This window comes from Sebastes umbrosus, chromosome 23 (assembly GCF_015220745.1).
Source record: "Sebastes umbrosus isolate fSebUmb1 chromosome 23, fSebUmb1.pri, whole genome shotgun sequence".
NCBI lineage: Eukaryota > Metazoa > Chordata > Actinopteri > Perciformes > Sebastidae > Sebastes > Sebastes umbrosus.
Window position 1 is genome coordinate 19,931,799 of NC_051291.1, and position 24,638 is coordinate 19,956,436.

Sequence of the window (24,638 nt, forward strand, 5' to 3'; positions counted from 1 at the left end):
AAGTACATTTTCATAACAGTCTGTTAGATCAAACTAAATTTAGAGTGGAAATCTTAGCGTAGAGGCACGAGCGTGCAGTGATGTGTGATCACATCCCTCCTTTTGGTGCTAATCTGTCCACAGGTGTGTCAACCGGTATGTTAATGAGGCCCAACCAAACCGAGCTGAGTCTGTTTTCTCTTTCTCCTTCTATTGTCCTCTAAGCGTCGTCAGTGGCACGAGGAAAAAGCTGCAGCACAGCTCGACTAAGTGGCATGAAAAAGACTTAAAGATGGGTGGCAAAGCTTCCAAAGAAAGCGTTTCTGTTTGGTACACCCCATGCAGCGACCACGATAAATCCTCTGCCTCGTTTGAACACTAACACACTACAAACTGAAACTCAAAGACCTTGCCAGTGTCCCCAAAGGAGAGTAAATCTGTAGCTCATGCGTGTGACATCACTGGGCTTGCAACACACAGCAAAGCAGTCATAAAAGTGAGTGTGAAGACGTCCTCATAAAGCCGGGTCTGATGCCGCCTATCTGGGTGTGCCATCTTCTGAAAGCATTTCTATATCCAACCTCTCTGCAGACGGACACATCTCCCTGCTTTCAGTCAACATTCTTCCCCGTTTTATTTCTCACAGAAGCCTGTTTGCTCCTAATGTGAACCTCTTATATAAATTGTATTGCAGTCCGAAATGTTTTGTTGCGGTCTCGCTGTGGGTTTGGATCCATGTTTAATCTAGCAGCTCTGGGAGCAATCACTTTCTTCTACACGGGACACGGGCAGACAGACGTCTGGATCCCTTTATTTCTTTTGTCAGAGGAAATGTCTCTTTTCTCTTGTGGTGTGTAAACGAGCTCGGAGAGAGACGGCTTTGGACCCCGGCTTAGGTCCTCATGTCCTCTCCACGCATACACTTTAAACAAATAAGTGCTTTCTGGGAGACTAAATGTGTAATTAGACCGTTAATTATTCTATTGTTCTGTCAATTTTTGCTATTTAAAAAAAAATGTAAGCCTCAGCCATACCCCCTCTTGTGCCGCTAATGTACCATCCACCACTTCGTTTGACTGACCTGCCGGGCCTGCAAACTCATTAGGCATTGAGAAAGACCAGAGAGATCCATGCTAACCACTAATTGAAGTCAGCTCCAGCAGCTGGATGGCAACAATGGAGCCCTGCATGCACATGCCGTACAATCCAAACAAATCACAGCGCGAGGAGATGGCTGTTTGGCTATTGCATGCGGCCTGATGCCTTGAGAAATGCTCACCATACAATATATCTGAATGGGTCGCGGATTTAGCCTGATGAGAGAAGACTTCAGAGTTTGTTATGAGTTATGGAGCGGGGGGGAACCGCAGGCCCGATGGTTTTGTGCGAGTGAGTTTGTCAGGTTGGAGGGGAGCCATTAGGAATCGCCTCTACCAGAGACGCCATGCATTAATACTCAGAAGAACGGAGGCCCAGCATTATCCTGATTGGTGGAGGGAGGATATCCTCTTACCCGTCCTAGTGCCAATAAATTAATTTCCCCCCTCCACGCCATAAATATAAATGTGTTTATTCTGAAGTTCAAATGGTGACATACAAAAGCTTGGAAATGGCTGGGCACATCTCAGTCAGGCCTGGCCACAGATTATTTCGACATGCAACGCGGCGGTATCGTTTGCTATAATAATGTGGACCGTCTAAGACCGACACACAATGACACTTAAGCCGCGTGAGAAAGTCCATTGATGAAAAACATTAAGACACAGCAGCTCTGTGAGTGCCAACGCAGAAAAAAAGCTCCTCCAGTCAGCCAGTAGATGTCACTTGTGTTGTCTTCACTAGACCGATTACTGTTCTGAGTGAAATAGTGATATGAAACAGACTTATCAACAGCATTATCTGAGTTTTATAAAATCCTGAAATGAGCCTTCAGATAAGCCCATGTCTAGATTATCTAATGCTCTCTTTTATGCTAAAACAATGGGGGAAAAAGAGGGGAAAAGAAGCAGGAACGGGGCTTTCTGAGGAGGTTTTGGGGGGGCATTTGTAGTTTTCAATGGTCCTCAACTGACTCCGTTTGTCCTGGAAGAATATTCTAAGATATTTTACCCTCACCAGGAAAAAATGCAACAATACGACACAATTATTATTAATATTGACATGTTGGAGACAATGTGGCTCAAGGGAGGCAAATTATTTCCATATATTTTGGGACTTTCCCAAACTGCGTTTATATTGGAATGGCTTTCACAAAACATTAAGCACGGTATTCAAGACCTTTTGGCGGCCAAAAAATCAATCACTAGAAAGTGGCCAAATCTAGTTACCACCCCACGTTGGAAGAATGGTATGGAATAATCTTAGAAATATTTAAAATGGAAAAGCTGACTTAAATTATATAACAATTATTAAAAAACTATAAATGGATCGAATTTCTAAACCCCAATGCCAGCAGAATTTGTATGATGGAAATATAATGGAGTATGGGATGAGCATATCTTAGAAAGTTGAAAAAAAAATTGCTGACGGATTGAAGTAGAAATACACACATAGGTATGTAGGCTGTGTACATGTGGGTTTGCAGGTGAATATAGATGTGTATGTGTGTAGATGTGTTACACCTGTAAATGAGGTAGACTACACACGGATATCTATACTGGAGGTGAAGATGGAGGACTGAAAGTTTTCCTGAGGACTGAGTCACGGCAGCTTTTTAATACCTCTGTCTCTATGCATATACGTGCATAAAAACAGTCTTTGGACGCTCTGCGATGTTGCCTTTTCCAAATAAAAATAAATTACATTTAACAAAAGAAAATTTCAAAAAGTAAATAAAAGGAATTTGCAACAGCTGCAACCATGGACGTGCATGCATTCACGCACCTCCCACCTCCACAAGTGTCTACGAGACATGGTTCATGAGTTATGAAAGAGGGCGTGGCTTAAGTATAGGGGGGCGGGGCTAACCCAAACCAATGAGAGGAACTTTCTGCTGTCTTATGACAAATGCTTTGTGAGTTTGATCATGATGCGTGAATCCGTTTAGAAGTTACGCGCCTTTTTGTTATAGGCCACTCCCACAACCGCACCCCCTTATTGCCAATTGGCATGAACACAAACAACAACAACAACAAATTTCACCCTCCTACGGCGAAAACTGTGGCCGCCAAAGGGTGGTGGAATTTTTGTGGAGCGACCGGCCGTCAGAGATATAGAACTGCTGGCAGAAAGAAAAAAATCAATGAGTTATTATATTATATAATGATCTTTATACTGATGCTCCTTAAAGTCAACTTCTCATATCTAGCCCTTTAATCTACCTCAGACACTATTTCAAATGAAGTAAGCTTGAAAAGAGTGCTGGTACTTGACATATTAATAAATATAGGGTAAGATTACTCCTCAAGTAAAAGTACTGGAGTATCAGGTACTTAGTTACACAGTTACGTATACATAAAAAATGGCCACTGTGGCATTCTTTCAGCATCAATATACTCTACAGACTGATCTGTGATGCTCTCCAGAGTTGCGGATGGCAACTCTAAAAAGGAGTAGTCCAGCAAGTACAGAGGTAGACAGGAACTGAGGGAAGGGTGAGGTTTCTGGCTATTCCCACCCACAATGCTCTGTGCAGCAGATATATGAGCAGGTCAAAGTTCAAGATGCAATGTTATGACAGAGTAGTTGTACGCATACTGCATGCAACAGTGTGTACTTTGTAAGGGCAGCTGCAGTACGTACTAAGAGTAAAAGTATGCGATTTGGAACGCACCCATCTTCTTAGGACTGTTTGGGTGTGTACAGCTTGTGCTTGATCGACATCTCTTGCGTTGCTGCAAGTGTTTGGGTGGGAGAAATTACACCTTCATCATTTCTTTTATTGGTTCATGAAGTTTGGTGACCTCATGGAGTTCCAGCATGGCTCTGCCCAAGCAAGAAGAAGTGTAAAAACCCATGTGGGTGTAAAGGGCCTTTTAAAGAAGAATGGTAGAAGCCATGGCGTCCTAACAGCCACTTCGTTCAGTAACGCAGGCTCTCTGCTAAAAATCTTCTCAACCCCGAATTGAAATAACCCCGATGACGTCATAGAAGACATTATACACATGTTTTCATAGACTGAGTAGTACTTCTCATGACAGGTAATCTGCAATTCATGTGTAAAATTGGTGCAGTGTTCCTTTAATTTAGCACATTCCTTTACAAAGTAAGAGGGTCAGAGAAACCTAAATCCTCCTGCTGGTGCCAGAACAGCGTAAGTGTATGATGGGCATGCAAATCTTGTTTTTCTGAGGAAAGCACTGCAAGTACTGATTTTAGGCTACAAAATAGTACATGAAAAACCTTCTCAATTTAAATGAGGGTACTTTTATTACTACTTACTACACCGCCTCATATTTATTCAGATTCCGCTCTTCTTCTCTCTCCTCAGGCAGCAGGGAGGCAGCGTTCACTTATGCCATCACCGCAGCCGGAGTCGCCCACGCGGTGACCACGGCTTGTAGCCAAGGCAACCTCAGCCAGTGCGGCTGCGATCGCGAGAAGCAGGGCTACCACGACCAAGAGGAGGGCTGGAAGTGGGGAGGCTGCTCGGCCGACGTTAAGTACGGCGTGGAGTTCTCGCGGCGCTTTGTTGACGCCCGCGAGATCAGGAAAAACGCCCGCCGGCTGATGAACCTGCACAACAATGAGGCGGGGCGAAAGGTAACACTGACCACACTGAGGACGAAACCAACTGTATCCATCTAAAAACATCATACAACACCATATTCCAGTAGAAGAAGGAAAGACTGTCCATGATTCTGAAACAGTTATTTGTTATGTATTTGCATCAGTCACTATAATCGTATCAGCCCTAAACTGTACAAGTGCAGAAATGATTGAACAAAGCTCCTGTACACTAGAGCGGGAGTGTGTATGTGTGACAGAAATGCAAAACTTGGCAGATGAAGCTGCCAAAATGGAGTCGTGCCACAGCCTCACAGTCCATTCACTGAATTACTACGCATTAAGTGGGGATAGAGGATATTATTGCAAGTCTCCCTCTCTTCCTCTCAGTGGAAGCACCAAAGGCCGCGCTTCCGCACCACCGCACACACCGAGGCAGCCAAAGTCAAGAGCAAACGACCCCAGAGCGTGATAGTCACTGATTTGACTAGTGCTCTGGACGCACAAGATACTAGATGTTCTAATGAGGAGCTTAGTCGCTCTAAAGTCATACTGTTTTTCACATTACCATCAAGCTCAGTCACAAGGGGCAAACAGTCACCTGTCAATTGTGTATCAATCTAAAAAGGCATTATAATATAAATCTGGCTCAAACCACAAAGTAACTCTATATGTGCATGGTTGCACAACAGCTCTGGTCAGTTTTCTCGGGGCTGTCGCGCCATTATGTGGTCTGAAGAAAGGTAAAGTTAATTAGAGACTACAGTCTGGGTTTATGAGTTATTTCCCCCAGGTTTCTGACATAAAGTTGGCGTACCGGTTGGAGTGCCGAAAGTCAAAGTCTCCGCAGAAAGCCCGGCCTATACCCCGAAAGAGACGGATCTGAAAGCTATGCGATTGCTATTAACGGGTTTCAAATTCAAGCTATGGACGTATGTAAAATGACTGTTTATGTATTAACCGCACAGAATATGTTTTCAGCCCTTAAAGGGGACATATCATTCTAATTTCCAGGTTCATACTTGTATTTTGGGTTTCTACTAAAACATGTTCATACGCTTTAATGTTCAAAAAACACATTATTTTTCTCATACTATCAGTCTGAATATACCCGTATTCAGCCTTTGTTCCAAACGCTCCGTTTTAGCGCCTGTCTCTTTAAAAAGCCCGGTCTGCTCTGATTGGCTTACGTGAAAAATACGATGCACCTTTGCAAAATTAGTTCTCAAGCCGTGGGCGGTATATTCTAATGAGCCTGCATGTGACACAGGAAGGGGAGCAGAATCACAGTTACTCATCTCACTCATCTTCAACCTCTTATCCGGGGTCGGGTCGCCGGGGGCAACAGCTCCAGCAGGGGACCCCAAACTTCCCTTTCCCGGGCCACATTAACCAGCTCTGACTGGGGGATCCCGAGGCGTTCCCAGGCCAGTGTGGAGATATAATCTCTCCACCTAGTCCTGGGTCTTCCCCGTGGCCTCCTCCCAGCTGGTCGTGTCTGGAACACCTCCCAAGGGAGGCGCTCAGGGGGGGGGCATCCTTACCAGATGCCCGAACCACCTCAGCTGGCTCCTTTCAACGCAAAGGAGTAGCAACTCTACTCCGAGTCCCTCACGGGTGACTGAGCTTCTCACCCTTTCTCTAAGGGAGACGCCAGCCACCCTCCTGAGAAAACCCATTTTGGCCGCTTGTACCCGCGATCTAGTTCTTTCGGTCATAACCCAGCCCTCATGACCATAGGTGAGAGTAGGAAAATCACAGTTATTTCACAGTTTATGGATTGGTAGGCACTCCTGATGCCCAAATGTACCATATGTACAAAAGTCAGTGTTTCATGATATGTCCCCTTTAACTATCTCTTTTAATTCATACAGAGCTAATGTCTCCTCTCTATGTGATCAGATCCTGGAGGAGAGGATGAAGCTGGAGTGTAAATGTCATGGCGTGTCCGGTTCCTGCACAACTAAGACCTGCTGGATCACCCTCCCAAAGTTCAGAGAGATCGGTTACATGCTGAAGGATCGCTACAGCGGAGCGGTTCAAGTGGAGCCGGTCCGGGCCTCGCGCCTCCGCCAGCCCTCCTTCCTACGACTCAAAGAGGCCCGGGGCTACCAGAAGCCCACGGACACGGACCTGGTGTACCTGGAGCGCTCGCCCAACTACTGCGAGGAGGACACGGCCACGGGAAGCACGGGGACACGGGGGAGGCTGTGCAACGGGACCTCGGGCCACACGGACGGTTGCAATTTGATGTGCTGCGGCCGGGGTTACAACACGCACCACTACACGCGCATCTGGCAGTGCAACTGCAAGTTCCACTGGTGCTGTTTTGTCAAGTGCAACACGTGCAGCGAGAAATCGGAAGTTTTCACCTGCAAGTAGGGAACGGGGGAAGCGGAGGAGAGGCTGGGAAGAACGGACAACGGTTGATGGTAAGAGGATGATGACAAAGTGGAATTTGAAGTGAAGGACTTGGAAGTATTTATTCAACAATTTGCACATTTTTACATCCTATTTTGGAATTCTTTAAAGAAAGAAAAAAACAGACATGAGCTTTGGAGAGATTTTGAAAAAACACTTTTTTTTTGCGCGCTGGTACAAAACTGTGACATGATGCAGACATGATGCAGACATGATGCAGACATGATGCAGACATGATGCAGACATGTCGCAGGTGAAAGGATTCACTCTTTTTGCCTCAAGCGAAGCAATATTTGGAAGACAACATCTTGCAAAGATGTAGCTTACGGATGTCACGCACAAGAGGAAAAAAAAACAACAACCAGGACTGTTGTTGGATCTTGAGAAGACTTTTGTAACAACGCTAACTGGAAATGCTCTAAGCGCTTCAGGCAGCCATGACAGAAGACTGAAAGATGGCAGTGGACTACTTTTAACTGTACGCTCACACTGTATTCTGTTTGAACACTGAAAATAAAACAAAATTATTTATGTAAAAAATATCTTATCTTATAGGATGGATAGCAAACTCAATTACTCTGTAACATTTTTCCTCTCTTTTTATGATCTTCAATTGCTACTGATACATTTCAAGCTGGGAGGAAGTGATTTTTAGTCATATGGAGTTGCATTAACTGCCACTAAACTCTATTTATCAGTTGTCGGTGACGTATTTTGCTACAGATTTTTCTTTTGCACTCACATAGTCACATTTCTTTCTGTTTTTCATCAGTAAGTTGTGTTGTCGAGCGCTGAGCCGACATCTCTCTCATGGACAAATTCCCCCTCCGATCCCAGACCCTTTTGTTACGCCAAGAGCCGAAGAGGCAGAAAAAAACTCCCAAACTATTTTAAGCATCCAACTTGTCAACTTGTTTGAACGGCACTTTCCACCCTGACCGTGTTCATTGTTTTGTTTTCGAGGGGGGACTTCTGAGAAAAGCATGTGTGAGCCTCATTGGAACGCCATAGAGGTGCAATCAGGTTCAGAAACATCCAACATTCCCATGAACGGCAGAGACGTGGAATTCCACATGATGGCCTCTGCTTACACAAGGCCTTCCAGCGCGGTTTAGGCCTGCCTGGCTGGATGGCATGTGCCCTAAACCACACAGAAGGGGGTATATGAGAGGATCAAAAGGCCTCAAAAAGCTATTTTTGGACAGCACCCTTAATGTATTCAGAAATGTTTATTTAGGCTTTATATAACTTACAAAACAATTTGAAGAGTATATTTTTATATGAGGAACGTGGCACTTTATGTCATTTATAGATGGAAAAGGAAGTCACTAAAGTGTTTTCTAATGTCATTGTATTCAGATTTGAGAGCTATAAATTATTTGGAATTAAATTGTAAATACTCCACGTTGTTTTTGATCAAAGTAGCCCAGATTTGTCCATCTAGATACGATCCTTCACAATTCAACGTAGCCGAGTGATTCATCACGTGTTGGAAAAGTCCAGGAAACCACTGTTTAAGTATTTGATTAAATGCATGGAATTGCGAGTAGATAATATACGTTGGGAGCAACCAACTAGTTGTGCAGCTTTAGATCGAAGAGATTTCTGTGTTTCAGGAACAACTCATTGCTTCCTAAAAGTTAGGAATAGTTGTAACTTCCAATACAGCTAATTTTATTTGTCACTTACAAACATGGTGTTTTTTCTTTTTTACCAATAAAATTTGAACATCCTTTAAACGTCTCTTGAGTTTTATGTCACATCTTATTAAAATCATTACCAAAAAGATTTGTCACACACAATACTTTATTAAGCATTATATTTGACCCAAACATGAAATATACTTTACACCCTGACAAAGTGTTTTTTTTGCTGAAACCAGAAGGCACAAATACACCGTAGTAGAGGCCTGCTGTATAAAACGCTGATATGGGAAACACAAGAACTTGTGGCCTTGACTGATGTGGTACTAATGTGTCAGGAGGTGAACGGGCGGCCGGCGGCGTTGCCACCTCATTCAGCCCGGCTGACTCGCACAGCCTCTTTCCTGTGGGGCTGAAAAGCATTGCAGCCAGCCAGTCGAGCGCGAGTAACGGCTGTTTTGTTAGCTGTCTGAAATCCTGGGGACCGGAACCGCGTAAGCTCCCTTCACTATGCCGGCGGATTGAGGGGAGAGTCCAGCCGATTGTTTCAATACATTTTGTCATTAAAAATCAGAGAGCAGAGCAAACAGGGTGGAGCAGGGTGTGGGCAGGCCAGTAAAGCGCTGCATTGTTGAGGTGTCAGGACTGTTCAGCTTATCTGGCAACTGGAGGAGCAGGGAGGGATGTCATTCTGCAAACTAATGCCTCTGGTCGCATTCAGTCATTAATTCATTCACTCTTCGGATGTACAGTTTCAGTATGCTCTCATCCGTCGGAAACTGATCCAGAAGCACACACACACACACACAAAAACACACAACTACAGCTAAACAGGAAGAACTGCATTCACTAAATCTCTAAAAAAGTCTATGCAGTCTGGTTGAAACTCAAATATAGCTAGCTCAGCATGAAGAAAAGCAGTCTAAGGTGTAAAACATGGACTCATTGTTGTGAGTTTAGAGATGATTAATGATCTATAATGCATGCAATGAGCCCTCGTCCCCTTATTTATCTATACTATAGAGCAATAGGATGGAAAAAGAAGAATAAGATGATGAGGAATAAGATGAAATTCACTAGACTATGTTGAGTATAAAACTCATTCTTCTTAAGCAGAGATACAGAGACAAGCTCGTGCTTCATACGGAGCATTGTTTTTTAAATTACAAAACATGCACAGCGTCAGTTGTTATTCGTTTTAGTATTTTGCCCTTAGATGTCCTTAGATTGAAATATTAATATCGTGCCTGTTTGGAGAAATTGTTGGAAGCGTTGGAATGTCCCTCTGGCAACGACACACCGCCGTTTAAGTAGCTAAGGCGGCGAGGGGGTTGATTACATCATGTTTTGGTCATTCTCTTGTTTTCACGGTTACTGCAGAAGTCACCATGGGCCTGGGATTAAACCCCAACCCCTGCTGGTAACATCGGTGTCTGTGCAAAGTGAAAAGCCCGGACACTGCGGTGTCTCTTTGTCTTTGGATTAAACCACAAAGCATCGGCCCGGCCAAAGGAACCAGCGTGTGCTCGCCTCTCCCAAAACTCTTCATTTCCCAGACTCGGGTCAAGACAAAACAAGAGCTCCTGACGTCTTGACCTCTGCTTTTACACCCCGTGGACCTTTTGTGTATCAAGAATACCTTCAATCTCATCTGGGCGTGAGTGCAAAAGAGGTAGAGAAGTAATTAATACATACTTCTCTGGTAGGAATCAAATTCTCAAGCGTCTTAATCTATCGGCAGTATGTGGCTGTCAGTTATTCTGGACAGGCACAAGATGTATGTGTTTAGTAGTGGACAGGTAATTCACCCGCAGATGAAGCTTAAAGGTTACATTAATGAGTACAAGAGTACATGTTCACACAAGCGTATACGTGTGCGCATGTACGTTATTCCTTTCTAGACATACTTCACATGAAAACCTGCTTGCGGGTCGAGGGCTTCCCTCTTCTTCGAGGTTTTCAAGAGTCTTTCCTCACAGTTTTGAGCAGCAAGCCTCCCTCTCGCTCCTCCACCAGGAAACCCAGCTCCTTGAGCGCAGAGTAGTCGGTGGTGCCGCGGCGTTCCAGGGCGGCGACCTGCTCCTGGTTCTGCTTGTTGCGTTCTAGGAGGTTCCTGATGGTAAAGATGGCCCACTGGCTGATAACTGGAGGGATCCGGTTAAGGACAGCAACGTCAGAACGAAACACATTGTAGTTCTTTCCTGTTTTTCAGGCTTGTTTTCCAGCACTAGTTGTTTTCCCCGATGAAGAAAACATCACTGGGAAAAATAAAGTTATGTTATTTTAAAACGCACTAAAATGGTTAAAGTTCATAAAAAATGGACTTGTTCCAAATACAAAAACACGACCTTTAATGACAACTGTAATGGCAATTTTCATATCTGCAGTCTAACACTGTACCTTTAGATAATCTCAGGGCCTCACATGTTCAACTTCGTCACCATAGGACAGTGACCTGACATTTTAGGTCTCTGTAACTGCAAACAACAGATTGCTGAAATACTTGTTATGTCTTGTGATGCTCTGTTGTCTGCTGTGTGCTGACGCATTGATACACTTTCTATCCTTCTCTTCTTTTCTTCTTTGCACTTATCTTCATGTTATGCTTTAAATGTATAAATACTGACTACTCTTTGTATTCGGGGCTCACTTGCCACAGTCCACAACAGGTGGCTGTGCTCGTGAGTCCATCTGCAGATGCTTTAGTTATTAATGTATGCCTTTTTTATTAAATTCACTTAAAGACAAGTTGTTACGTTGGTTTGTGTCTTGTTTTAACAGAAACTGCCACCACACAACTTAAAGGACCAGTGTGTAACAATTAAGAGGATCTATTGGCAGAAATGGAATATATAATATAAATAAGTATGGTTTCTTTAGTGTATAATCACCTGATTATATGAATTGTTGTGTTTTCGTTCATTTAGAATGAGCCGTTTATATCTACATAGGGAGCGGGTCCGCCATGTTGCACCGCCATGTTTAACAGTAGCCCACTACGGACAAACCAAACACAGTTAGCTTTTCCTGCTTGAGCCGGAGTCACTAACGTTACCGCCGCTCTCTCTCTCTTGCTTCACCACTCACTTCCCTCGTACACACACACACACACACACACACACACACTACCCACTGGCTCTGCTCCAAATGACCCACGCTGCTCTTACAACAACTGGCTGTAGAGAGGGCCATTTACGTTTTTATGTCGGCTACCGTAGTTCTTCTACACGTCTGGCACACAGGAGAGGCTACGGTTGGTTGCAATCTCCTCACCTCACTGCTAGGTACCACCAGATCATACATACTGTTCCTTTAACAAACAAGGCAAAAGTGAGCATGGCTCACATACCCCCCCCACTCACTGCTTGACCCCTATTAAAGTACGGCCAAAGGTTTTGCCCTTTAGGAACTAATGGAATTAGTCTATTGAGCACAATGTAGTTTGTTTTTAGCTCACCTACCTCACGTCCAGGGTGCCCAAAATTAACCCCCAAAAGGCACAACTACGCTACACTATCAACCATCATACCAAATTTGAAGTTCCTAAGTTAAATAGTTTCCGAGTTCTGCTCCAGAAACGAAATTGAAGTCGAAAAAAATCATAGTTTTTGGCCAAAAGTTTTGGGCACCCTGGACTTCTAACCCCAAAAAGCACAACTAGACCACACTGTCAACTAGGGATGTGATTTCCAAGCAAAAATACTATTCGAAAATCACTGGGAATTAGTCGATTATTATTCAAATAAGGAAGGACGGACGGACTCCACTGTCGCGGGGGTATAATAAATGAATATGTAATGCTAGACGTGAGCATGTGCAAGCAGTTGTAACGAAAGATGCATTTTACAAAATGGATTTGATGAAGAAATGCACACACAGAGGTAAAGAGCCTCAGTCTACCAAAGAGGTAGAGTAGTAGAGAGGTTAACAGTGGTGGTACACGCAACACGGGCCAAACATTTTCAATGTCAAACTCAGGACGTCAAACTCACGAGTGCCTGGTATTTGCCGGTCGGTCGCCAAGTACGCAGACGGCCCAACAAACAGACAAGTTATGTTTTGTGATACAAAACATTCTCAGCTCACCCCTCTCAAGTTTCCCGCATAAATCTATACAACATATTTTTCTTTGACAATCTTTTTTCTGAACAGAAACAAATGCTGACACCTACGTGGAAAAAGTGGACGGAGTGGATTGTTTGTGTGTGTGTGGGAGAGGGGGCACGGGGACAAAGGCTCAGACTATTGACCTGGTTAACTGGCACCATGCCCTCACTTTAGCCGGCTAATACCCGACTGGTAGCGGGACAGCCCAGCAGGGGCTGGACATGAGAACGACTCAGGGGTTGGAGACTAGCGGTGTACTCCAAATAAAACAGAAATCAGTGTGTTCTCTAAGCCTGTCAAACTGTTGTGAAAAGGGGAACACGTACACTCTCTCAAAGTGGACCTTTAACATACAGAACAGAGTGATCACTGTATTAGATAGACACGTACAATCAAATGCAAACCAATACAACCATCTTTTAAAAAAGTGAATTAATAAATCCTATCTTTGTGAAGCTTACACTGTTGATAACGTAACAGGAGACACTCCAGGTACAAAGCTCCAAAGCACACTACATAAGAGTAAAAAAAACTTTTAAATCAAAAACCTTTTGACTCTGATGAAGACGCATTTGGCATCGAAACATTAGTCTTTAAAGGTCCCATATCATGCTCATTTTCAGGATCATACTTGTATTTTGTGTTTCTACTAGAACATGTTTACATGCTGTAATGTTCAAAAAAACCTTTATTTTCCTCATACTGTCGACCTGAATATACCTGTATTTACACTCTGTCTTAAACGCTCTGTTTTAGTGCATTTTGACGGAATTGCGACGAAATTGCAACAGAATTGCGTTGCTAGGCAACAGCTTGGGTGTGTTTACTTCCTGTCAGCTGATGACATTCACATACACTGCAACCAGGAATAAACTGGGACACATTTAGAATGTTTACATTTAAAACTGTGTAAAGGGTCTAAATATTGTAAATTTGTGACATCACAAATGGACAGCAATCCTGACAGCTTGTTTCAAATGCAGAGATTCTGAATACGGGCTGTGTGTATTTCCCTGTGGATTGAGCGTTTTGATACTTTCACAGTATTTATATAGGACTTAAGCCTGCTTTATAATAAAAAAAACATGAAAATCTCACTTTTTTATAATATGGGACCTTTAAGTAAAGTTGGTTGCCTTAAATCTGTGTGCTCCAGTGTGCTTTGGACCTGGTCCCTGAAGTCTCTCCTGTTACAGGATTGCCCTACTCTGTGAGCACCGGACAGGCCTACTATTAGATTAGATTAGATAATTAGAGTGGAAATCAATCAAAACAGCAAATCCTCTTTTTGCTGGGGACACCTTGGAACCCCTTCATGAACCCCTAGGGGTTCCCGGACCCCACAATGAGAACCACTGGTTTAGAATATCCTGCTTCCCTCCTGTACTGTATGTAAACAGGGGCTGACAAATCTTTAAAAACACATATCAAAATGCACCACTGTGGTCTAAATAATGACCTCAGAGCCGACTTAACTCTCTGATACAGTGACAGACTTCACTTGAACGCTCCTCAAAACAAAAAAAGCAGCGTTTACAAGCAGCCCGACAGACTTCAGTAATGAATCTATCAGTTGACGCTGTTGACCAGCTGCAAGCAAAGATCTATTGAGAGGTGGTGAGCGCTATGTAAAACATTTCAACACACTGCAGCAATCAAAGCTTACTGTAGATGTTTGGTTGCAAACCCACCGGCGTTCTTGTGCAAACATGCCAGATTCAATTCTAAAAGTGCCAGGATAAGATACACAAGGACTGAAATGACTTGTGGGCAGAAATATGCACAATGATTTAGATAAACTTGAAAAATACGTACATAAACACAGATGGGTTTGTATTTCCAGACCATCAACTTGTGTTAACAAAAAGGATACAGGGGTTGTTGCTGTCTATGTTGCAGTTGTCCAGGATGAGGGGGATGCCTTCCAGTTCTCTCACCTGAGGAGAAAAGTTCAGCAAGGTGCAAATTAATCAACTGGTAACATTCATGTTGGTATCACTGAACATTTTATCAATAGTTATCACAATTTAATACTCTGGAACAATGCCTTTGGTGACAATTTCCTAAGCTCAAAAAAACCTCATTTCAATCAGAGTATCTGTTACGTCTGCTACTACACCATGTATCAGGGCGTTCTGTATCGATTGTCTTAATAACACATCTTTGGAACAATACTAAACCTGCAAATTACATCTATGAGAAACAAAATGTAGGTTTTGACAGCCTCTCATAGCATTTTTATATTAATAGATTTAATAGTAGGGATGCACCGATACCGATATCAGTATCGGGTATCGGGTCCGATACTGTGCTCATGTACTCGTACTCGTCGATACCACTATACAGCAGTGTGACGCTAACCTCTCGTCACCATCTTTCGGATCTTATTGCACGCGCTCACGCACCATCTCCCTGACGGTGCGGCGAGACGGGCCGGCGGTGCGCCCGACCCCGCGGGGCCGGGATCCCACCTCAGGTGGCAAGTGCCGGCCCTCACTTTCATTGCGCCACGGGGTTTTGCTTGCACCCTTCTGACTCACGCGTGCGTTAGACTCCTTGGTCCGTGTTTCAAGACGGGTCGGGTGGGTTGCAGACATCGCCGCAGACCCCCGGCGCCTTTTACGTGGGCCGAACCCCGCCCTGGGGGCATGACGCGGTTGGGGCGCACTGAGGACAGTCCGCCCCGGTGACGCTTTGGCCATGGCCCCGGGAGGCACCTTACCCCGAGCCTTTCCAAACCAACCTAGAGCCGGTCGTGGCGCACTGCCTCGTATGCAGGACTGCATCCCTACTTAATAGTATTAATGCCACCAATAGGTTAAGCTTTTCGCCACAGAACTCTGATATTCATGCTTTCTATGGTGTGAAAAAACTAAAACATACCAGCACAGAATGCCCATTCTCACTGGAAAAAGAGCAGAGGCAAGAAATGTATTCAACCTAAGTGTCCCCTGTCCTCAGCAGAGCCTCACATACGGTATATGCAAAAGCAACTGTGTGGTTGTGGGTTAGTCTAAGGCCGTCACAACGGGGCGATCTGCTCTGTATCATGTGTCGGATTCTATAGGCTTAATTATCGTCTTCGCTTGCTGTTGCCTTCCTCTCGCCGTTGTGGTTACCCTCCAAACACACTGCTGGGTAGCTCCAGAACCAGACAGAAGACAGAAGTGCTGAGTTTTCACAAAATGGAAATGTCATTTAAACTGTCAAAGGAACAAAGTCGCTGACCATTACGAGCACCCAGGTCTGATTTTCCACTTTTGGAGATTATTGTCTGAAGTTGCTTACATTATGTCCAAACCCATAAAGAGATGAATAACAAGCGACTGGACTTCAGGCCGGTGCACGCAGTTCAGCGCTTTGCATGCGTCTTAAATTACAATCTTATCCCAAAGGTGAACAGAATGACATTTGGTTTACTGGAAGGGATCTTAGTGAAAACAGATATGGGGTGATTTCAGACCACTGACAGACCACAGATCAGCATCCATAAATAATATGGAGAGGCCAACTGAGGGTGGCCATCCCACAAGCATTCCACAAATCTGTTTCTATTAAGTAGGACTGGGTCTATAATGTGCCGCAGATAGAGGCCAACTCCTCCCCACCCGCTTTATTGACTATCTGTGCTTTATGCTAATAGTGAGATGCTGACAGATGGCGACAGAGGGAAATTGATAAAATCACCAAAGCGAGCGAGGGAATGTTCCACATTTCACTGCAAAACCGAGTTGTTGTGTTGAAAGAAGTCGTAAGCTAGCAGTCACGGGAACACACGGCCTCGTGCTTCATTAGACATTACACTCATTTACAGTCCTCTGTTGTCCTCGGTCCTCAGGAGATCACGTGGTTGGACCCAACAGCCTAGAAGACTAGACTATAGCCTGCACTCTCAACTAGGACTGCAACTGACCAGTATTTTCATTGTCGATTATTTTCACTGATTAATGGGTCAGTTGTTTGGTCTATAAAATGTCAAAAAATTATGAAAAGTGTTGATTATTGTTTCCCAAAACCCAAGATGACGTCCTCAAATGTCTTGTTTTGTCCACAACTCAAAACATATTCAGTTTACTGTCACAGAGGAGGAAAGAAACTAGAAAATATTCACATTTAAGAAGCTGGAGTCAGAGAATTTTGACTTTTTTTTCTTAAAAGTGTACTCAGATTAATAGATCATCAAAAGAGTTATTAAGCGATTAATTTAATAGTTGACAACTAATTGGATTATGCTTTGCAGCTCTACTGTAAACATGCTTATTTAGTGTAGAGATAGGTCTGTCAAAGCAAGACCAGAAGGGCCTCCCAGACCTCTCACTCTCTTCTTGACCTCTGACCCCATTGTGTTAGACCAATAGCCCCCCCCCCCCCTCAGATCCTAGACAAAAAACATCTGGAAAACAATCTCATTTTAGGTTTTCTATGTAGTTTCCTTTTCCAAATCCCTTACTTTCTCCAGACCTTCACTTCTTGAGGACCATAATTTGGTTAAATATAGTGGTAGTCATTTTGTAGAAGCTGATTTTCATCACATTTCCCCTCCTTTTCCAAATGACATGATATCTATGTATCTAGATATGATATTAATAATAGTAAGGCATATCACTGAAGTACTGGAAATTGTGCATCCCAGCAACACCAGCATGACAACATGTGACATAGCAGTGAGTTTACAGCTGTAGAAAGGCTGGTTTTGTGCATGTTTGAAGACCAAAGAAAACCTGCCTTCATTGCATTTTTAATTACAGTAATTTGGGGCTTTATTTTCACTCTTTTCCACCCAGTTAAGATGCAACATCAGTATAATTACAAGGTTTTTTGGTGTAATTTTATTCTGCTAATTAATTACTAAAAATTCGGCTGTCAGTTTATCGGGTGCTTTCACACCTAACCTGTTTGGTTTGGTTTAAAAAAACAACAACATTTTGTTTGGTTTGTTTTAAAAGCTGTCAATCGAACTTTGTTGTGGAATAAACGACCACCTGAAAATGAAAGTCTTGGTCTGTTTCCCAGCAAACTTGGTGAGATTCGTTTCTGGTGTGAAAGCAAATGCAGAAAACCACAGAATATTATGATAGTAGATGTGTGGTCTTAGCATGAATTCAAAAGCTAAACTACTATTAAATTCATCTGCTGATTATGAACTGTCAAGGACGCGATCTCCATGCAAAGCATATACAGACGTAGGCATAGTTGTTGGTACCCTTCCGTTAAAGAGAGAAAAACCCACAATGGTCACTGAAATAACTTGAAACTGACAAAAGTAATAATAAATAAAAATTCACTGAAAATGAACTAATGAAAATCAGATATTGTTTTTGAATTATGGTTCAGCAGAATCATTTAAAAAAACAAACTAATGAAACTGGCCTAGACAAAAATGATGGTAACATTAACTTAATATTTTGTTGCACAACCTTTTGAGGCAATCACTGCAATCAAGTGATTTCTGTAACTCTCAATGAGACTTCTGCACCTGTCGATAGGTATGTTGGCCCACTCCTCGTGAGCAAACTGCTCCAGCTGTCTCAGGTTTGAAGGGTGCCTTCTCCAGACAGCATGTTTCAGCTCCTTCCACAGATGTTCAATAGGATTTAGATCCGGGCTCATAGAAAGCCACTTCAGAATAGTCCAATGTTTAGTTCTTAGCCATTCTTGGGTGTTTTTAGCTGTGTTTTGGGTCATTATCCTGTTTGAGGACCCATGACCTGCAACTGAGACCAAGCTTTCTGACACTGGGCAGCACATTTCGCTCCAGAATGCCTTGATAGTCTTGAGATTTCATTGCACCCTGCACAGATTCAAGACACCCTGTGCCAGATGCAACAAAGCAGCCCCATAACATAACCGAGCCTCCTCCATGTTTCACATTAGGTACAGTGTTCTTTTCTTTGGATGCTTCATTTTTGCGTCTGTGAACATAGAGCTGATGTGACTTGCCAAAAAGCTCCAGTTTTGTCTCATCTGTCCAAAGGACATTCTCCCAGAAGCTTTGTGGCTTGTCAATATGTATTTTGGAAAATTCCAGTCTCGCTTTTTTATGATTTGGTGTCCTCCTCGGTTGTCTTCCATTAAGTCCACTTTGGCTCAAACAGTGACGGATGGTGCGATCTGACACTGATGTACCTTGACCTTGGAGTTCACCTCTAATCTCTTTGGAAGTTGTTCTGGGCTCTTTGGTTACCATTCGTATTATCCGTCTCTTCAATATGTCATCAATTTTCCTCTTGCGGCCACGTCCAGGGAGGTTGGCTACAGTCCCATGGACCTTAAACGTCTGAATAATATGTGCAGCTGTAGTCACAGGAAAGTCAAGCTGCTTGGAGATGGTCTTATAGCCTTTACCTTTAACATGAAGGTCTATAATGTTCTTTCTAATCTCCTGAGACAACTCTCTCCTTAGCTTTCTGTGGTCCATGTTCAGTGTGGTACACACCATGACACCAAACAGCACAGTGACTACTTTTCACTCTTTAAATAGGCAGACTGACTGATTACAAGTTTGAAGACACCTGTGATGCTAATTACAGGACACACCTTAGTTTAATATGTCCCTATGGTCACATTATTTTACATCTTTTCTAGGGCTACCATCATTTTTGTCCAGGCCAGTTTCATCAGTTTGTTTTTTAAAATGATTCTGTTGAACCACAATTCAAAAACAATATCTGATTTTCATTAGTTAATTTTCAGTGAATTTTTATTTATTATTACTTTTGTCAGTTTCAAGTTATTTCAGTGACCATTGTGGGTTTTTCTCTCTCTAACGGAACGTTACCAACAACTTTGCCTACGTCTGTATATATTTATGCAAGATTATTTGGTAGCCATGGTAACACGTCCGCGCAGTTACCTGTTAGTCCACATGACTTTGTGTTTACAGCTCTTGGTTTGTTTGTAATAAGTTAGTGTGAAAACAAACTGGACCAGAACTAAAAGACAACAGTGTATCATTTCCATTGGTTCAGACTAGGGATGCTAATTTTGAAAAAAAACTCTTAACCGATAAACGACCCTTGTTAACCGATTATTAACCGTTAACCGACAGGAGTAGTGCCTAGCATGCAGCAGTGTGCCAGCTGCAGTGTATGAGCACAACAGACAACTGAGTCCCCAGTTCACCATCAGGAGAACTACAATAGCACCCACGCTGCTGCGTGTAGTGTTGCGGACATGCAGCCACGATCCCAGTAAAAGTCTCCATCGCACATTTAATTTAGCTTAGCAGGTTGTCAGCTATGTGTCTGCCCGGCGTAACGACACTCTGTCTGCCCAGATTAACGATAGCGATTGTCCGACAAACAGAGTGTGTTTTTGTGCTACGTTAGCAGCTGTAGCTCTGCTGGTAGCTTCGTGATCGCCGCCGCTCTGTCATTGCAGTGTAACTTTTGCGAGTGTCCGACAGCTTTTCTCCTTAAAGAGACGAGCTGCTCCTCTGAGTTTTTCTCAGCATTTTAATTACTTATTAATATTTCTTTTAACCGTTTTAACCGATAGCGTTAATCGGTTAAAGTGCTTAACGTCGATTAACGGTTAAACAGTTAATTATTAACATCCCTAGTTCAGAACAACTGAACCAAACTACAGGTGTGAACGCATCCTTTTTCTGTTCATTCATCCATCCGTTCATTCCAAACCTGGTTCTGGTTGTCGGTCTTGCTGTAACAGAGGTTTCCTATCAGCCTGATGAGGTGGGCCTTGAAGCTGATGACAGGAGAATGGGAGGAATCGTCTCCTTCTCCACTGAAGGAGGAGAAGTTCTGAGCAGCACTGAAAATATTCTTACTGGCTTTCCCTATAGCATGCACCTGCCGCAGGAGCTCTGCAGAGAATATGGAAAGCGGGAAAAAGCGAGAGAGCACAGAGAGAAGGAAGAAAAATATTATTATTATTTAACATAACCTCAAGATTAAATTCAAGCCAATACAGTTTATTATTCAAATTATTAGGAATTTGGGAATTTTACTTTCTCGATAAATGTACTTTATGGTGTCTAAGTAGACGATAAAGTGATTTTGTCAAACTTATTTGTATTTAAACTCAGCGGTGTGTTTATTGCTTGTCAACATAAGGCAGGGTTGTGTGCAGGAATCTTGATATTTGTTTTCTGTGGGTGATTTGATGGGGATCCATTTCAAGGAGGAGGTCTATGGTGTACACATGACATATTTACCATGAGACGGCCAAAATTAGACCCACAAACTCCAGTTGTGGACCCGGTCAGAGAGGTTGTCTGAGTGCATGTTTTCATTTACCAACAGTGGTCACTAGAAGGTCAGGGTGGTCCTGGAGGAACATGAACTGCCTGTGGTCTGAGGTCATCTCACACAGCACATCCAGCAGGCTAATCACTGTCAGCGCCTCCTGCAGGACCTACAGGGGATGGCAACCAAAGTGTCACATCGGGAAAGGATGTTGCGTGAGATAATGTTAGGGAGATAGAAAATAGGAAAAAGCTCTCCAAATGTTACAACAATAGTTCCACAGGCCTGCTAAACACACATCAGTGAGGTTTACTATCTGTACCTCATCACTGGAAGCGGAGCCAGTGGCGAGCGTCAGCACGGCCCCACAGCCTTTCTGGAAGGAACTAGCCAGGAAACGAGCCACACTGGGAGGGATGCCACACTCCTCTGAGTCCTCCTCTTGTAGCTGGGCAGAGAGCAGCTCCAATAGAGTAACTCTGAAACACACATATGCATCTATATGACACATCTATATACCCTTTAGGACTAGATAATAGTATTCTCTATGTGTAATAGATCTCCCTGATAGGTTTAGCTTTTCATCAACTTGCATGCAACTTGTTATTGTCACTACATTAAAAGTAAAGTACCTTTCATGGTGAGACATCCCAGAGTACATACTCTCCACCAGAGCTGAAGACTTGAGGAAAAACTGAGTAGCGATGATAACCCTGCAAATGAATGAATACCAAATCAAAACTTTACTGACAAGTAGCAGATAATAGTTGCTAATGCTTTGATATGATACACACAATGTGAACTCTTAAGACCTATAAACTAACAACTGCTCTTACGTCCAGTCGAGGTCAGGTTGGGTCCTACAGAGCTCCATCACTTTGAGTGCCAGCTGGATGTTCTGCGGATCAGACAGTTCTTCCACCTTGGCTTCATCCAGACACGTGTGGAGCACCATGGAAGCATAGTTTACCGCCTTCTCGTCATCAACGCTGAGCAGCTGCCTGTTCACACAAGTTTGGGTTGACACGATGTGAGGACGAATGTTTTCCTACTGTACATAGGTCTGTGATTTCACAAAAAAAAAGTACTGATACAGAATAAGTATTAGTGTAAAAAGCAAAGGGCTTAATGTGGTCTCAAGTCAACTCTGTTTTTAGTGTGAAAGAGATAGAGAGATGTGGAGGATTTGTATAACGTCTAGGGCTAGTCTGTCAGGATGCCCTACAAACATTTTACTGGGAACTGATGATCAAGATAGTGTGAATTATTATTGTATTATTTATGTAACAGTGTTGCTGTGTTAAAAACATAACGGCAGCTGTGGCACACAAAACTCACAGGAGAAGATTTGGGAAGCTCAGCTGCCAGACGTCATCTTTACACATCTGGTTTCCGACCGATAAGTTACCGAGGAACTGGATCCCGCAACGAAGAGCTGGGCCATAGAGGAGAATTTCAGTGAAAAAAAGTTCAGTATCAAAAACTTGCCTAAAAAAAATCTCAATTATCAATTATTACAATTGCCTAATTTTAGACTTACGTTCAAATATGGCATCCCTGTTCTCCAAATGTGTGGCATGAAGGAAGCTCAGGAGTTTAAGGGATACATCAATGAAACCAAGCTCCCTAGAGGAAAAAGAGAAGTATATATTCTTATGTACTTGCTGTATGGACACAATAACATTAACACATACTGTATAATGCAATGTAATACATTATCATTTTAATACTGCCTGCAATTTAGCAACATAAAAATGAATTATTGTTGAGAGACTGTGTCAAAGAGGTGTTGATTCAACTATACATTTTGTGATGTTCCAATATCTGTCTCATATTCTTCCATCTACTAATCCTGGATTACCTGAGCAGACTCTGGTTGCGGGTGCTCTGGACGCAGGCGCTCCTCTGAGCCCTGAAGCACTCGGCGGTCAGCTGAAGCTGCAGGGAGACGGACTGCAGGTCCTGGTCGTCACAGCTGACAGCCTGGAGCTCATCGCACAGTCGGGACAAGACGTCTAGAAGACTGGAGAACGCCTGCTCCTCCACAGCATCTCTGGGAACAGACCAACAAGAAAAGGAAGGATTGTTACTTTAGAGTGAAACTTAAAAATGAATTGTCCTTTTTCTCAGCAGACATTTTAATTGGTCATACACAGCTGTAAGTAATATCATTATCAGTTGCTGGTTTACACTGTAATAAGTGTAGGTGTTAGGTCTAAGTCTGCTACACCGTTGAGTTCGTAAATTCGTGAGCCTGGTTTGATAGCTCAGGGCTTATGCCCTTTTCTATCTATAGGAAATCATTGGAGGGAGGAGAGAGGAAATGGAGGAGGAGCCCAGTTGGTGCTGAGGCATCATGGCCCATGCCTGGCCAGTTGAGTTATATATATATATATATATATATATATATATATATATATTTTTTTTTTTTTGTATTTTCTTTTCTTTAGGTTTAGGTCAGGGTTAGGGATGAGGGTTGGTTCAGGTTTAGGTCAGGGTTAGGGATGAGGGTTGGTTAAGGTTTAGGTCAGGGTTAGGGATGAGGGTTGGTTAAGGTTTAGGTCAGGGTTAGGGATGAGGGTTGGTTCAGGTTTAGGTCAGGGTTAGGGATGAGGGTTGGTTAAGGTTTAGGTCAGGGTTAGGGATGAGGGTTGGTTAAGGTTTAGGTCAGGGTTAGGGATGAGGGTTGGTTAAGGTTTAGGTCAGGGTTAGGGATGAGGGTTGGTTCAGGTTTAGGTCAGGGTTAGGGATGAGGGTTGGTTAAGGTTTAGGTCAGGGTTAGGGATGAGGGTTGGTTAAGGTTTAGGTCAGGGTTAGGGATGAGGGTTGGTTCAGGTTTAGGTCAGGATTAGGGATGAGGGTTGGTTCAGGTTTAGGTTAGGGGGACACATATCACCAGGGAAACAGTGTTCGACACAACACCGGTGGTGCACCATCATTAGTAATTAGTTACACCGCCTTAGTAAGTAACACCTGACATAAATAGGTCAGTATAGTGAACAACAGATGAGTTACACGGCGGTTCAGTGGCTGAATGAACCTCCACCTGACTGTTTATGAACACAGAAAGGACAACAAACAACAAAGGTGTCTCAGCAGCCAATGGAGCCGCAGAGTCACACCGGAAGTTGTAATTGACTGTTGGTAATGCTAGCTTAGCCGGTAAGCTAACACCCTCAATACCTTTCATAAAAGCAGTAAATGTCTTTGTCCTCACCTGTACTCTTTGTCCCGCAACGCAGCTGTGAATGTTTTTAAAACCTGCAAGTGTTCAGGGCAGTGTTCTTCATTCAAAACGCCAGCGAGAGACGCAGAGATGTCCATGATGCTGTCGGAGGTGTCGGTGTTGTTAGCTGCCATAGATGATGTTTCACTACTTCATCCGTCTGGGCAGGGGGCGGGACTTCCGGTGAAATCTCTAAAACGCTATTGGTTAAATCCATGATAAGAGGCGTGGTCAGAGCATGTGCTGCTGTTTTCACACACAGCTGTCAAGTCACTCTCTGCAGCACATCCATAGACTGTATATATATACATTATATACATCATAATGTGTCAAAGATACAGAAAGAAACACACTAAAAAGAAGATACAGGACCCCCAGGTCTCTCACCAGCAG

The 24,638-nt window shown here is 43.3% G+C and overlaps 2 protein-coding genes across 2 annotated transcripts in view; one reads left to right on the top strand and one right to left on the bottom strand.

Moving 5' to 3' along the window:
* Positions 1 to 8,804, top strand: part of wnt7ba (wingless-type MMTV integration site family, member 7Ba) — an 11,074-nt gene extending 2,270 nt beyond the window's left edge. The window contains exons 3-4 of the mRNA XM_037761085.1: positions 4,409 to 4,680; positions 6,547 to 8,804. Of these exons, the coding sequence (XP_037617013.1) occupies positions 4,409 to 4,680; positions 6,547 to 7,026 (752 nt within the window). The 3' untranslated portion in view covers positions 7,027 to 8,804. The remainder of the gene's footprint in view (positions 1 to 4,408; positions 4,681 to 6,546) is intronic.
* A 49-nt stretch (positions 8,805 to 8,853) lies between these two features.
* On the bottom strand, positions 8,854 to 24,425 carry atxn10 (ataxin 10). The gene is made up of 11 exons (XM_037761083.1): positions 24,237 to 24,425; positions 22,881 to 23,072; positions 22,560 to 22,645; positions 22,358 to 22,454; positions 21,856 to 22,020; positions 21,652 to 21,732; positions 21,342 to 21,498; positions 21,071 to 21,188; positions 20,453 to 20,637; positions 14,689 to 14,752; positions 8,854 to 10,852 (listed from the first exon to the last, which is right to left on the bottom strand). The coding sequence occupies exons 1-11, from the start codon at positions 24,377 to 24,379 to the stop codon at positions 10,668 to 10,670; spliced, it is 1,473 nt and encodes a 490-aa protein (XP_037617011.1). The 5' UTR covers positions 24,380 to 24,425; the 3' UTR covers positions 8,854 to 10,667.
* Positions 24,426 to 24,638: the final 213 nt, after the last annotated feature.